At 47.0% G+C, this 14,774-nt stretch overlaps 1 protein-coding gene across 1 annotated transcript in view; it reads right to left on the reverse strand.

The window, feature by feature from the left end:
* The window catches only part of IGFBPL1 (insulin like growth factor binding protein like 1), a 62,187-nt gene extending 47,780 nt beyond the window's left edge, over positions 1–14,407 (reverse strand). The window contains exon 1 of the mRNA XM_042447678.1: positions 13,912–14,407. Coding sequence (XP_042303612.1) covers positions 13,912–14,362 — 451 coding nt within the window. The 5' untranslated portion in view covers positions 14,363–14,407. The remainder of the gene's footprint in view (positions 1–13,911) is intronic.
* Between the last annotated feature and the right edge of the window lie 367 nt (positions 14,408–14,774).

Genomic DNA, 14,774 nt, shown 5'->3' on the forward strand with positions numbered 1-14,774 from the left:
CCTGTTTTATCTTGGCTTGGAGGGGAAAGAAATAGGAATACACTCCACAGATGGAGTGTTACTCTTCTATCCTTTCACCCAATTCACTCACCTCCCCATCGGAGCTCACCAACAGTGGCTCCTTCTGGGGTTTGACAGGTGTGTGTGTGTTGTGTGTGTGTGTGTGTGTGACAGAGAGAGAGAGAGAGAGAGAGGAAAGAATGAGTATGAGGGGTCCAGGCTTCTTAAGGCTTTGCCACCCTTGAAAGAAAAAAAATACTTTGCAAGGGATCTGACCCATAAATCCCCCCTAAGTTGAGACATACCTCCGGGGAAAAGAGGGGGGGGAGGTTTTTTGGGGGGGGTGGAGGGAGCAAGGAGAAGGAGGAAGGGGGGATTGCTAAGAGGCTTAGAGAGTGGGAAATGTGGTTTGCAGTGGCACAAGGGGACTGCGTGTGTTCTTTAAATGCTATGCCTGCTTGGGAGTGGGAAATGTGTTGTAGAATTAGGAGGGGGGGGGGGGGTTTGGGCCAGAAAGAGAAGTACATTTCTGCCATCTGTCTAGGAATAATGCTAAAATGTCCTCCATTTTGGCATGCCTAAGAAACATACATTTATATTAACATTTTTAAAAAAAGCATCATTTTTTCATGTGTCCTCATTTTTAAAAATGTGTCCTACATTCGAAAAATGTTGCCAATTTGTCCTGGTTTGGAGGGTCCTGACGTATTTGGCAACCCTAGGCAGAAGCCTGTTTTGTCTGGGCACCAAAACACCCATTACAACAAAAGAACATATATTCAGGGGCCCGTGCAAGGAGCAAATATTTCAGATTCCATTAAGGGATTTTTAAGAAGCAACCATCTCAAATGGGTGTCATAGTAATTTTTACATTTTGAAAAAATAATAAAAAATAAATCCCACTCATAATAATGCAAAACTTCCTGGGGCAACATTTGCAATCTGACACTTGCAGGCAGCAAACTGAAGCCCAGGATCAGCTCTTAGTCTTTCTGAAGCTGCAACACAGCATGTGTCACCCTGGGGTCTTGTTCTAAGCCATTTCTGAGTTCATTATAGTGTCACTCTTGCTGCACATTCCCCTGAGCTTCTTGAACCTTAACTCTTCATTAGCTGATCCCCCAGTTCTGAGTTGGCATGGACAATATCCAGGGGTATACAAATCCAGTAATACTCAGCTGGTATTCCACTAGCTAATTAGGGGCTGCATACATCACACTTGTGGTTTGAATAACAAAAGGGCCATATCTTTTTTTTAATATCAACTATAGTGAATGCAGTACTAGAAATACCAAGCACAAAGCTCATTCTCTAAATGAATAAAGCTAAAAAAAATGAAATAAGAAAAGCCGAACTGAGAAGTAACTGCCTTGTTTACCAGGAAATGGTGATCATACCCCAAAGCACGCATTATGAATTATTAAGAGTACACTGTTTCCCATTGTCTCTGATCTCATCTTTTGCCCAAAGTGACATCAGGCTGCACGCTTCCTTCAAAAGCAGTTTCTAGCTATTATATCCACAGGAGGCCAAATGAAGAAATTATTCTTGACAGTAATGGGCAATCTGATCCTGGCTCTTCTTGAGCCTGTCCACACATACATCCGAGGTGCACAACTCAGCAATTATTATCTACAGATGTGAAGTGTGGAATTCACTAAAAATGTATTTGCAACCACGTGTCCCATACAAAGAGCCTGTCAGGGACTGCCTGCCAGTATCCTATTAAACACAAACTTTTGTGCCGTATATGGCTGACATCCCATCCAATGAAGAGATCCTTTCAATCAGTTGTTGAATGGTGAGACAACACATTGATAAATCTGCTGGATTCATGGATCTTACTCTAGTCAGGACAAAAGGAAATTTACACAAAGGAATGAAACTGCTTGGGGTCATGTTGTTGTGTGCCTTCAAGTCCGTTTCTGTCTTACAGTGATCCTAAGGCAAATCATCTTATGGGGTCTTCTGGGCACATGTGTTCAGAAGAGGTTTGCTCTTTGCCTTCCCTAAAGCTGAGAGAGTGTGATTTGCCCAAGGTCACCCAGTGGGTTTCTTGACTAACTGAAGACCCAAGTTTATAGTACAATTCAGTATAAATAAAGTTTCATTTTAATCCTCCCTGCCTCACTTTTAGTCAGTGTTTTCTTGAAACTGAATATGAAATAAGCCTAAGAAAATCGGTCAATTGGCATTCTGAGACCCAACTCCTCAAAGATCTTTACATAGCCCTTCATGGCTCACCAAATTTTAATCCAAACCGGGCTTTCACAAAAACATTTTCTCCTATAGTAGTCATGAGTTCACTACCTTATGTTTGAGAATACCGACAAGATTATCACACTTCTCATTCTCTCCCCATTTATGGTCTTTTGCTCCCTCCCCTGAAAGTATTGACTAGAAGAAAACAGACCTTTCCACTGCAATTGTGCACAGGGTGAACTAACGGTGTATTATTGGTCTCTTCCTAGCATAGGGTTGCTACACCAGGCATTCCTTGCTCAGTCCTTCCATTGCAGTTTGTATATTTCCCTTTATGACCGGGATGGATAAGTTATGATCTCCATGTATTATTGGGTCACTCCTATCAGCTCTAGGAAGCACAGTCAGTCGTTAGGATCATGGAAGCTTCAACACCTGGAGGTCACATTTGCTGATCTCTGACTTAGACCTTGAAGACCCACCTTGAAACACCTTGTCATACCTCCTGCTAAAGGTTTGCTAACCCCTCCCTCTTTGCATGATTTTACCAAAGAACCCTGCCAAACATTGTCTTTGCTCCCCGTGATACTTCTATGGCACCTTGAATATGCTGTCCTCCCCCACAAACAGAAATAAATCTTCAGCTACTATTGGCCAGGGAGGAAGTGTTGCGTCCATTGTGCGTTCTGGCTTACATTTTGCTCATAGTGGGCAAAGCTCGAAAGCAAGGACTCACTAATTCCATTGTAGATCTGTCCTCTCCTGTCGTTAAGCAGGCTGTGGCCAAGAAATGATCCACCAGTGATGCAGCAATTAGCCGACAATAAATACAGCATTCATCGGAAAGAGTAAAAATAAAGTGTAACGTCACATAAGAACACAACAGGCTTAAAACCCATCAGTGGGAAATATAACACACTGTCTTTAGCAGCATTCAGACATTGGCACCAATCCATAAAAAAATGGCTGTAAACCTATACTATTCCAGACTGTTATTCAAAGTCCCCCAAGACAATGCCCCTAAATATCTACTCAGTCCTAAATGCATATAGAAGAACTCTGAATATGGCCTTGACCTTGAGATCTTCTTCAGGTCACAGAAAGATAGTCCAGCAGTTCAAGTCAGTGGACAATTCCTTTGTATGTTAATCATTCCATGGGACAAAGGTCCATCCATACTTCCATTAGTTATCAGAAATATTGTCAGAATTTCTCTGTAGGCAGTCATGCACCAAGCTGTGCCCTGTCCTGGTTGTTTGCATTATTCTGTGGGGCTTTTTATTTTATTTATTTTTAATTAATTTTATTCAAAAATTACACACATAACATAAACACAATATAACCAGACAGCATAAAACTATAACCCATATAACCCCTTTCCCTCTCCTCCTCCCCCATAGGCTCCTCTCCGGAAATCCATTGTAATGGATTTAGCAACAAGACGCGATTTCCATTTTTTTGGACCAAACACAGGATCTAGCCCTGATCTAGCCTGAGAGTTCTGTGTGTTGGTCCAAGAAATCCGAAATCTCAAGGCCTGTTACAGGCTGCCAAAAAATAAGCTGTTCAGGTCTCTTTGGAGGTATGCTGTTTAAATGATGCATGCACCCTAAGAATCCGGAAGGTGCACACAAAGCTGCACTCCCGTGCTTAGGAATGGAGTGTGGCTTTGCGTGACCTCCGGACTCTTAGGACCCATGCATCATTTAAATAGCACACCTCCAAAGAGACCCGAAGTAGCTTTATTTTGCAGTCCTTAACAGGCCTCAGTCTTGTTGCTGGATCCATTACAACAGTGATTTCTGGAGAGCACGTTATGGAAGAACACTACACCATCGAGTAAACATGTTTCAAGATTCTGTGCTGAAAAGACCATGCCATGCTACCTTGAGCGCCTTTTGGAGGAAAAGGTAGTACTGTATACAAATATATAATGAATGAATGAATGAATGAATGAATGGTAAGACTGGTTCTTTTGCTCACTGACGATTTCTTTGAAAGGTTGAATCGAAAGGTCCTAGATGCTGAAACTAGTGAGAGACAAGGGATGGGGAGGAAATGGAAAAGTTGTCGTCGGTTTTGGAGCTGAGCAAGCAAGAAAAATGTGATTGGAACTAAGAAGTTGATAGTCTTAAGCATGCTGAGCATTCTATTGGAGGAACATAGTATTAGACTCGAGGAAGACAGGTAAAACCACATACCACATGCCAGCCACAGCTTTTCAGAAAAACCTGCAGACCTTCTGAAGTTGTATAATCAGAAGCTACTCCTTTTTGAAACCTGCCACTACAGGATGCCAAAAGCAACCAGAACTGGCCTCTGTTATTCACATGGTATCCAAGCCAGAGCAGTTACATCAGGTTTTATCTATGAAGAATATTTTTAAACTGTTATAATAAGCCACCAACCCCTTTCATTGTACTGCCAAATGGGCCTCTTGTCACTTGGAATAGCTTTGTTGAATGATATTGTTGTGTTGTTGCAATTGTGGCAAATTTTTTCTCCTTTGCCATGAGTCTGCCCAAAACAGGGTTCTCACTAGGGTTCAGACTAGATTTTGCTTTGTATTTCCCAGCACTTGATTTTTATGTGTTTGTTATGCAAGTTGTTTTGTGGGATGGCAAGATGCTCCCTACTTTACCCACAAGTGACAATTTAGGGAAACCAACTTTAACAATCCCCGTCAGGCTTTTCCAGCTACAACATATGGGATTATCTTTGACTTTTCTTGAATCTTCAACATAGATGTTCCCTTGCCTAATTGTCATTCAGGCCAACAGGGAAGAGAAAGGTGATCATTAGTGAACTGGGCTCAAGGTTGTCACTCAAAAGCAAGGGAAAAGGAGAAAGATTCCTTCTACTCTGCACTGATCTCCTACTCTTCTCTCATATTGTGTCCTTCAACACTCTCCCACATTCGCCCTCCTTCAGTCTCTTTTCAGGGAGACAGTTTCCACACCTTTAATGAACGAACAGTATTATCTGTTGTCATTATTAAATGGCCCAAAATCCCTGCATGTGCTGTACAGATACCCGAGCAAATGAAATACTCCAGTCTCTCATTTACAATTGTGAGAACTGCATTCTGTTTTCACTTTATTAATTAAAAAAAACTTGAATTATCAAAGGGATGAAAATTTGTCTTTACATACTCCCCCCCCCCGGCTAATAAGCAAATAAGAGAGAGTTTCTCCTCCCCATCTAGGCCCCAGGCCTTCCTGTTTCCTTCTCCATTCCAGGGTCTTTGACTATGTTATCTTGTTCCCCCATACAATTATTAGGGAAATGATAGACACCGCAAGATTTACACAAGCCTAGTGGCAAGAGAGGGATTGGGATGAACAGCATCTATAGGAGGGCCTGGCCATGAGCCTGTAAGACTGAGCCCCTACATGGCAACTGACAACTTGGAAGAACAAAGTTACCCTAAGCCTTCCTGGTATGCCAACCTTTCTACGTTCTTTTAATTCCTTATCTTGCTGGTAGGCAGGACCAGCCATACTTATTGGCACTCCTACTCCCTTTTGTACAGTGTGAATCTGTTCTGTATCTCCTGAGTCCAAAGTCGGTATATCTAAAAAATGCCTCTTACCCATAAAGCCTTACTTACCTTGTACAACCTTCATGAACAAGACGACCAGACCTTGTTCTAAGAAGTGTTTGATGAAGTCCATTAATTGCTGCACTGGATGGCCTACTACATTAAACACAATGCATCAAGAGTAAATCTCTCTCTTTCAGCCAGACCTCAGCCATAGCCAGTCTTTTCCTCTCAGCTAGGCTGCATCCCCCTGAGGTCACACTGGCCCGTTCCCTCCTTCGCTCCCTCCTTCCTCCCATGTTCATGAGTAGATCAAATGGCAAGCTTCTTTCCTTCATTATGACATCATCCAGCAATGGTCAATATCAATCTTTTAGCCAAACTGCATCAGTAAGAGGCCACAATAGCCAGTCTTTCTCTCTTCAGCCCGGCTTCAGCATGGCCATCCTCCTTTTTCATCTCGGTTGTCCATTGGCCCATGAGGTCATAATGGCTAGTGTCTATCCCCCAGCCAAGTTGCATCAGTAGAGGTCACATGGTCCAGTTTTCTTTCCTTCAGCCAATTGTCATAGTAAGTGAATTCTCTCATTCAGTCAGGCCAGCATCACCAAGACCTCACAAAGGCTGGTTTGATCTACTTCAACCAGACAGCATCAGTGGTCATCATATTGGCCACTCTTCACTCAGATGGCATCATTCACACTGACCAGCCCTCTCCTTTAAGCAGACAGCATTGGCAAAAGTTCCCTCACTGAAGCTAGGTAACCAGCATGCCCATTTTGTGGCACCGTTGAGAGTTAGGACAGTTCTCCTCTCACCTAGCCGCTCATCACCATGCAGTCCACATTGTGGACTCATTCTTTTTTTCCAGTGAAGGATGGCAATAGCATTGTTTCAGCCACAGTGACACCATTATCTCTCGCTGACTTGGCCCAGCAACTTTGTGGGCCAGCATAGTAAGGAAGCAAGAAGAAGTATCTGGCGCTGTGCAGACAACCTATTACCATTGGTATTGCTTAACTGTAAGTACTCCAGGATGGGATAGGACTACAGTGGATCAGATAATGGAGGTTGGCACAGGAATGGTGGTAGCAATCCAGATCTAATGGACTTGCCGACACTGGACTGGTTTGAGAGATAAATACCAGACTACAAATGGGCATAAGAATATCACACAATGACATGATGCCCAAATTCATGTGTGTATATATGTTTTGGTTTTTCATTTTCTTTGTTCTTTGTACCACTGTTAGGGGAAAGAAGGTAAGCAGAGAAATGCCCCAGATAGTGATCACTCGGATACAGAGCAACAGAGAGGAGGAGAAAAGAAGCCCAGACTAGGAGAACCAGACGTATTTAGATAGGGTATCCTGGGGACAAGTTATACGTCGGCTAACATAGCAATGTTAGCATGCTAAAGATCGAAACCCCAGCTGCTGCTGGGAAAATTGGTTTTCTGAAAAAGCAAAGATAGAGGAATTACTCAGACTGAGACAGGGGAATCTCAACATGACAATCAAAGGTTCGGTAAAAAGAGAGGGCATCACCTAATGTGGAAATGCTATACTGCAAGGCAGGAAAAACAGACAAATACTGGTGGATGTCATTAGGATAACTGGATACATATTCCAGCCCCGTACAGTCAGCTTCTGAGGTTTTCCAATCTTCTGCCGACCTTGCTGACAGGTGAGTATCACCAAATCCCTCGGCTTTTAGAACCCTCTATGGCCAGGCTCTTGGAGCGAGGTGCTGGAGGAAACAATGACACAGAAACCCCTTCTCTACAGTCTTGTTTTGGGTTGTTTTAAAATCTTCTTAATATTCACACGTCTCTTCCTCTTGTAGATCCCTCCCACTGGCTACCAGTTTGGGCTAGGGTCTCATACAAGCTTTTTGGTCCTGTGTATTTAAGGCGCTGCACTTTAACCTCCCCCTATCTGGAAAACTTGGCTAGCATGGTATGTACCCACCAGGAATTTAAAAACCTACAAAGGATTATTAGTGAGTCCACCAACTCTTATCACTCTAAAAGCTGCGAGCCTTTCAGGATCTGGCTCTGCATGTGTAGAACGTCTTTCCTTTGCACCTCTGGCTGGAGGGAATCTTATCGACTTTCATAAAGGATTGAAGACCGTCCCTCTTCAATTTGCCCAGATTATGCTCCTGGTGTGGCCCTAAAGTGGCCTGAGGAGTGGTTGACCATGAGATTTTTTATTGTTATTACTATTTTAGTATTTTAGTACTTTAGTGTTGTGTTTTATCATCCATTTTTGATTAAATACATCTCATTTTCTGCCCTTTGGCAAAAAGGGCGAAATAATAAATAAATAAATATTATTTGCCCAGGATTTCAATTGCCCAAAGAGAGTAGCACTTTGCACGGGCATCACTGAGCTGCAACCCGCACAAGGACTCCCTTCTTTATCCCCAGGGTGGGGGTCCTTATTTTATTTTCTGAACATCACCCAAACAGCACATTTTTAAAGCTGTTAATGCAGAGGAAGACTTTCATAAAAAATCTATCTAATCTAATCTATCTTATTTCAGGCAGATTTTCTATGTTAATGGAAAGTGGAGATTACAATCAATGCAATATAAAGATTTACAACTGAATAGCCTGAATGAATAAAATAATGCTGATGAATGTCTGCTAATTATTGATGTGTGAGATCGCATTTCAAAGAAGACAATCTCTGAATGCAGCTTGCTGCACTGCATAGTTTGAAGTGAAATGCATTTGAATAGTTCCTCATGCAAAGCAGCATTCTTTTCTTTTGTTCCCCCTTTTCAAGAAGATCATCCAAGCCCTCTTCATAGTTGCCTGGTAACATGCCACAAACAAACTAGTTGTTTAAGCAATTCCCCAGTGTTTAATTTTTTATTAGCTTTTGCTTTGTGACAAAACATGAGACTGAAAAGTTGTCCATTATTATGGTTGTTTTGCGGCTGCAGCATCAGTCCTATTGTGTTTAAAGATTCAAAATAATTGACTCATTTCTCTTAGCCTGGACAAAACCTCCCACATTATCAGGAACAGAGGCTTATAAAGTGTAAATCCCACCTTTCTTCTATGTTCCATTTTCTTTCCCGCATTTCATGCCTGTTCTGCTAGAAGAGGCATCTCAACTAATTTTTTTTAAAGAGGAGTGGCAATTATTGGGAGGGAAAGTGAAGAAAAGCAAGATTGTATTTTCTTTCTTTTCTCTAGCTTAAGCAATCTGCCCTTAAATACTTCAAAAGAACATTCTGCTCAAAACATTTCATAACACATTTTGCTTCCGGAGGGAGAGGCCTGGGGCTGCAAGGGCCCTGGGGGGAGCCTGCAGAGGCGGCAGGCCGCTTCCGTGGGCTCCTTTTTGGCCCCAGGCCTCCCTCCGGAGGGAGAGGCCTGGGGCTGCAAGGGCCCTGGGAGGAGCACAGGGAGGCGGCAGGCCGCTTCCGCGGGCTCCATATCGGCCCGCGCAGCCCCAGGCTTCCCTCCAGAGGGAGAGGCCTGGGGCTGCATGGGCCGAGAAGGAGCCCGCGGAAGTCCTCCTCCTCCTCCCCTGGGCTGCGCACTCAAGAGGAGCCCATCCCCTTTGGCCAGCTGGCCAATGGCTGGCCGACCAAGGGGAAGAGCTCCTGTGTCCTAGCCCCGCGCACTGCCCAGGAGGAGGAAGAGGAGGAGGCCTTGGCGACAGTGGCGACAGTGGCGGCGGTGGCAGGACCGGGCTGGTCCTCCTTACCCCCACTGCTCTTAAAGGGCCAGGGGCAGCTTGGAAACCAAGAGACCTCCAGGCTGCCCCTGGCCCTTTAAGAGCAGCGGGGGCGAGGAGGACAAGGCTTGCCCTCGTCCTGCCCACCCCCACCACTGTAGATGAAGGGCCGGGGGCAGCCTGGAGGCCTCTGGGCCTCCAAGCTGCCCTTGGTCCTTTAAGGGCGGCGGCAAGGAGGAGTATGAAGCCAGGCCTCCTCCTCTTCACCGCCGCCGCCACAGAAGAATGGCCGGGGGCAGCCTGGAGGTCTCTGGGTCTCCAAGCTGCCCTTGGCCCTTTAAGGGCGGCACCAAGGAGGAGGATGAAGTCAGGCCTTGTCCTCCTCTTCGCTGCCGCCTCCACCGCAGAAGAAGGGCCGGGGGCAGCTGGAGGGCCTCGGGCCTCCAAGCTGCCCGTGGCCCTTAAGGGCGGGGGTGGGGGGAGGGAGGAAGTGAAGCCACATTCGGCCTCCTCCTCGCGGTCGCCTTAAAGGGCCAAGGGCAGCTTGGAGGCCCAGAGGAGGAGGAGGAGGCCGTGGTGGCGGCAGCAGCAGGATCGGGCTGGGGCCGGTCCTGCCACCTCCACGGGCCGCATATGGCCCGCGGGCCGGGGGTTGCCGACCCCTGATCCAGAGATTTCACCACTCGCAGCTTGAAAAACTTTATAAAAAATATTTAATTCAAGACAGCTAACCTTGATTGTGCCTTTTTATATAAGGAGCACCATCTATGCCATTGTATATAATCAGATTTGATCATTCATGAATTTTGGTATCCATGAGGGGTCCTGGAACGAAACCAAAGTCCCATTGTATTATATAGATCATCAATTCAAAGAGCAAGCAGCATCCATTTATACTGATAAAAAAGGTTTCTTGTATAAATAACATGATAACTGGTGGAATTCAGCACAAGTCGTAGAGAGACTTTAATTCAAATGAGCAGAATTTGGAAGAATTCTTTTTGGACTACATTTCCCAGACTCTTTGGGGAGATTCTGGGAGTTGCAATCCAAAAACAAAACGTTCCCAACCCCTGCAAATGAGAGAACCAAAAGTGGATTAAAGGTTATCACCTTTTGAGAGTTAATTCTATTGACTTTCAAGTAAACATCAGATTAGGCTGAACAAGAGTCTCAACCCATCCACAGAAAAATCATTTTTTCTCTGTTAATCCCCAACTTTTCTATAGGCCCTACCCTCCATCAGAGCCCTGAGCTCTAATGCCGTTGTCCTTCAAATGGTTGTGTAGAAGAGGGAGTATCAGCAGCATTTATTTTCATATGTATTTGCTGTGTGCCTTGAAGTCATTTCCAACTTATGGCGACCCAAAGGTGAACCTACCATGGGGTTTTCTTGGCATGTTTCTTCAGAGGGGGTTTGCCATTGCCATCCTGTGATGCTGAGAGAGGGTGACTTGCTCAAAGACATCCAGTGGGTTTCCATGGCTGAACCTGAATTCAAATCCTGGTCTCCAGAATCATAGTCCAATGCTCAAACCACTATACCACACTGGCTCTCAAGTGTTGTTACCTGGTTGCATATAAGCACCCATAAAAGGTTAAGACTGACCCATTTCACTTGGCACATCTACAAACATTTCCCTCCTTTATCTTCGATAGGTAGGGCATAAATGCCAAAATAATTGTTGACCAGAGTCCAGGAGTGCAGACTGTACTCTCTTGTGCAAAGGTGTTCAACAGTAAACCCCAGTGAATAAACTGAGATTTACTCCCAGTTAAAAGTGTTACAGGATTGCCGTGTGTGTGTGTGTGGCAAATGTACATAAGAATTATTCTGCCCACCCTGTGAAAACTCCCTTTAATCTCCAAATGTCTGCTGTTGAAGAGTGAAACACTGAAAATTGTTCTTGCCTAGAAGTCTTATTCTCATATTCTCTTGGTAACTTTCCTTGCAGCTTTTCTTGGAAAAAGAGGGAAGAGAAGGGAAACTCTGCGTCTAAATGCTCAACTGGGCGCGTTACAGACCGCCGGATTGCGGCGGTCTGGCTCCGCCTCTGCTTTCAGCGTCCGGGAGCCGCAGCGGACAAACTGCGTGGCTCCCGGACACTCCAAGGAAGGAGCGCGAAAATCGCGCTCCTTCTTGGGCCCCAGAAGAGACGCTGCGAGGCGCTAGTTGCACACTCGCGACGTCACTTCCGGGTTGCAACGTGCGGACGCACAGCGTCCGCTACGTCAATATGGCAGCGGCTGTGTGGAACGGCCGCCGCCATTTGTCATGGACTCTGTCCGTGATAGGGTTAGGGGCGTCTGGAAGAGACGCCCCTTTTTCAAACTGGGATGTCCTCAGGACATCCCTAATGGCAGTCTGTAACCTGCCCTGAAATGTTAAGTTACTGCAATGCTAAGAATTTGCGTAGTGAAAGGGGTATTTTTATTTGGGTACTTTTTTGTGTGGAGCTATGCCCTCATTGTAGCTGCACTCCTGATGCATGTAGGGGAGAGTAAAATCTCACTCAGGTGCACTTTTGTTTTTATGGCAATGCGCATGCTCTCTTAAGGTTACAGATGCTGACACTGGGAGAAGCCTGGCTAAAACTGCATGTGTGCAGCAGATGGTCACAACTGTGACTGTTCAGACTGCTCCTCCAAAGTACAGGCACCAGATACATTGAACTACATCTCCATCATCCCCATTTTGCTATAGGGGACGCCAGCCAGACAGGCAGGTCTACGTATTTGCAAGAGTAAAAACAGAGAATGACGTGAATAATAATAACAACAAGCAGCTAACAACGTGAGTGCTGTGAAGGCAATGACAAGACAATAAACGAAATGCTATAAAATTCCTTAAAGCATAAAATTAATATACCAAGGAAAGGAAAATCTATGAACCCATTAAGCAAATGCAAAGAGGGCTATAAAAGCCGGGACACATCTGACTGGTAGTTCCTCGGGGACACAACTACACAACAGGGGTGTCACGAGGGCTGTGTGGGCTGTGTATGTGTGGGTCATACCAGGTGACACCCGAAAGGGGGAGGGGGCACACCACTGCTTCCCAGACATCTGTCTTTTGGCAGAAATTGACATGGCCAACTAAGATGTAAAAACCCTCATATACAGATAAATGCATGCTTCTTAGTCCTGCTCTAAATGGAGGATCTTTTGGGATTCCTCCTGGACAAAAGGCTGAAACGTAGGACAGGTCCTGGAAAAGGAGGACCCCTGAATGTGCTTCTTAATCACACTCATCATGAAGGACATTTTGGAATTCTTCCTGGACAGAAGGGTGAAACAAAGGGTGTGTCCTGGAACTGGAGGATAGTGAGTTACACTCTCTCAGCCTCAGAGGATGGCAATGACTCTGAACAAACCGTCCCAAGAAAACCTCATGACAGGGTCACTAGAAGGAAGTTGTGGCAAGGGGAAGGAAGTGGAGAAAGAGGGCACAGCTTGGCATGCTGGCCTGCCCAGCCCAGGGTGACCAGATGTCCTCACCACAAAGGAGGACAAGGCACCACGAAATGTAGGATATTCAAGGGAAATGTAGGTCAGGCCCAAATAAAAGCTCAAAACACTAATACAAAGATAAAGCCATGCTTCCTAGCCATGCTCAAAACGAAGGACCTTTTTGAATTCAGCTGAAGGCTGAAATGTAGAACACATCCTGGAAAAAGAGGGCTTCTGGTCACCCAGAATGTGCTTTTTAGCCCTGTTCCAAGTGGAGGACAAGTCCTGGAAAAGGAGGACACCTGCCCCCCCCCCCATGTCCTTCTTAGCTATGCTCTAAATGGAGGCTGTGTCCTGGGAAAGGAGGGACTCTGCTCACCCTGAATGTGCTCCTTGCTACAAAGGGAGATTCCTCCTGGACCAGAAGGCAGAAATAGAGGGCACGTCCAGGAAAAGGAGGACACCTGGTCGCCCTGAACGTCCTCCTCCTTAGGGTCTAAATGGAGGACCTTTGAGGGATTCCGTTGGAATGGAGGACCTCTGCTCACCCTGGATGTGCTTCCTAGGGACTAAACCTTTGGGGATTCCTCCTGGACCAGAAGGCAGGAATGGAAGCCCCGTCCGGGCAAAGGAGGACACCTGGTTCCCCCCCCCCGAACGTCCTCCTTAGGGTCCAAATGCAGGACCTTGGGGGGATTCCGTTGGAATGGAGGACACCTCCTGGGAAAGGAGGACTCCTGGTCCCCCTGGATGTACTTAAGTGTCCAAAGGGAGGACCTCTGGGAATGTCCCCTGGACGGAGGCAGAAATGGAGGACACGTCCTGGGAAAGGAGGACTCCTGGTCCCCCTGGATGTTCTTAAGTGTCAGGACCTCTGGGAATGTCCCCTGGACGGGGCAGCAATGGAGGACACGTCCTGGGAAAGGAGGATCGCCCTGAACGTCCTCCTTGGGGTCCAAAGGGATTCCCCCTTGGGGCAGAGGGTAGAAATGGAGGGCACCTCCCGGCCTCCCGGAGCCTCACCGATCTTGCACTCCCCGTCGTGGGCCTTGCGGAGCCGGCGTCCCTCTCTGCTGCTGGCGACAGGGCTAGCCTCCTCCTTCCAGGCGCGGAGGCGGAGGGCGCAGAGGCTGCCGTAGGAGCGTCCGTCGGAGCCGCAGACGGCGCCCTCTTCTTTGCAGAGGCAGCGCCCGGTGCCTTCCTCCTCTTCCTCCTCCGGACCCTCCTCCTTTCCTCTGCTGACACAGACCATGCCCGGCCCACAGGGCGCCCCTCGGGCCCCTCCGCAGCGCTCCCCTTCGGAGCCCAGGCACCGCGGGCAGCAGCCGCACAGATCCAGCCCCGTCAGCTCCGCAGCGCCGCACAGCACCCGAGGGCAGCGCTCTGGGTGGCAGGGAGGGCAGCCCGACGGGGAGGGCACCGCAGACCCCAGCAGGAGGGGCAGCAGCAGCAGCAGCAGCAGCCCAGAGACCATGATGGAGGGAATGCAGGCAATGGAGGAGGATCCCTCGGAAGGGACCCAACTTGCAGCCCAGCACTAGACGCCGCCTCTACCTCCGCCCACACGCCCCTTAGACGCGCCTCCAACCCGCCATGGGTTCCTCCGGCGGCGTCAAGGCAGGGCAGCCCTTGGAGATGAGGCTGCCATTGAGACCCTCAGGAGCACTTCCAGGGGGACCAGGAGTCCCCCTTTTGCTGGATCTGCCCTCCATTTCAGCCCTCTGTCCGGGAGGAATCCCCCACTTGGAGGCTAACAGACACAGTCCTCCTTTTCCGAGACCTGTCCTCCGTTTCAGCCTTCTCTCCCTAAATGGCTTCCATGTAGATACTAAGATACAGGTCCAGCTTGAGCAGAGGACGTCCTCCTTTTCATGGACGGGTCCTCC

This window comes from Sceloporus undulatus, chromosome 2 (assembly GCF_019175285.1).
Source record: "Sceloporus undulatus isolate JIND9_A2432 ecotype Alabama chromosome 2, SceUnd_v1.1, whole genome shotgun sequence".
Lineage (NCBI taxonomy): Eukaryota > Metazoa > Chordata > Lepidosauria > Squamata > Phrynosomatidae > Sceloporus > Sceloporus undulatus.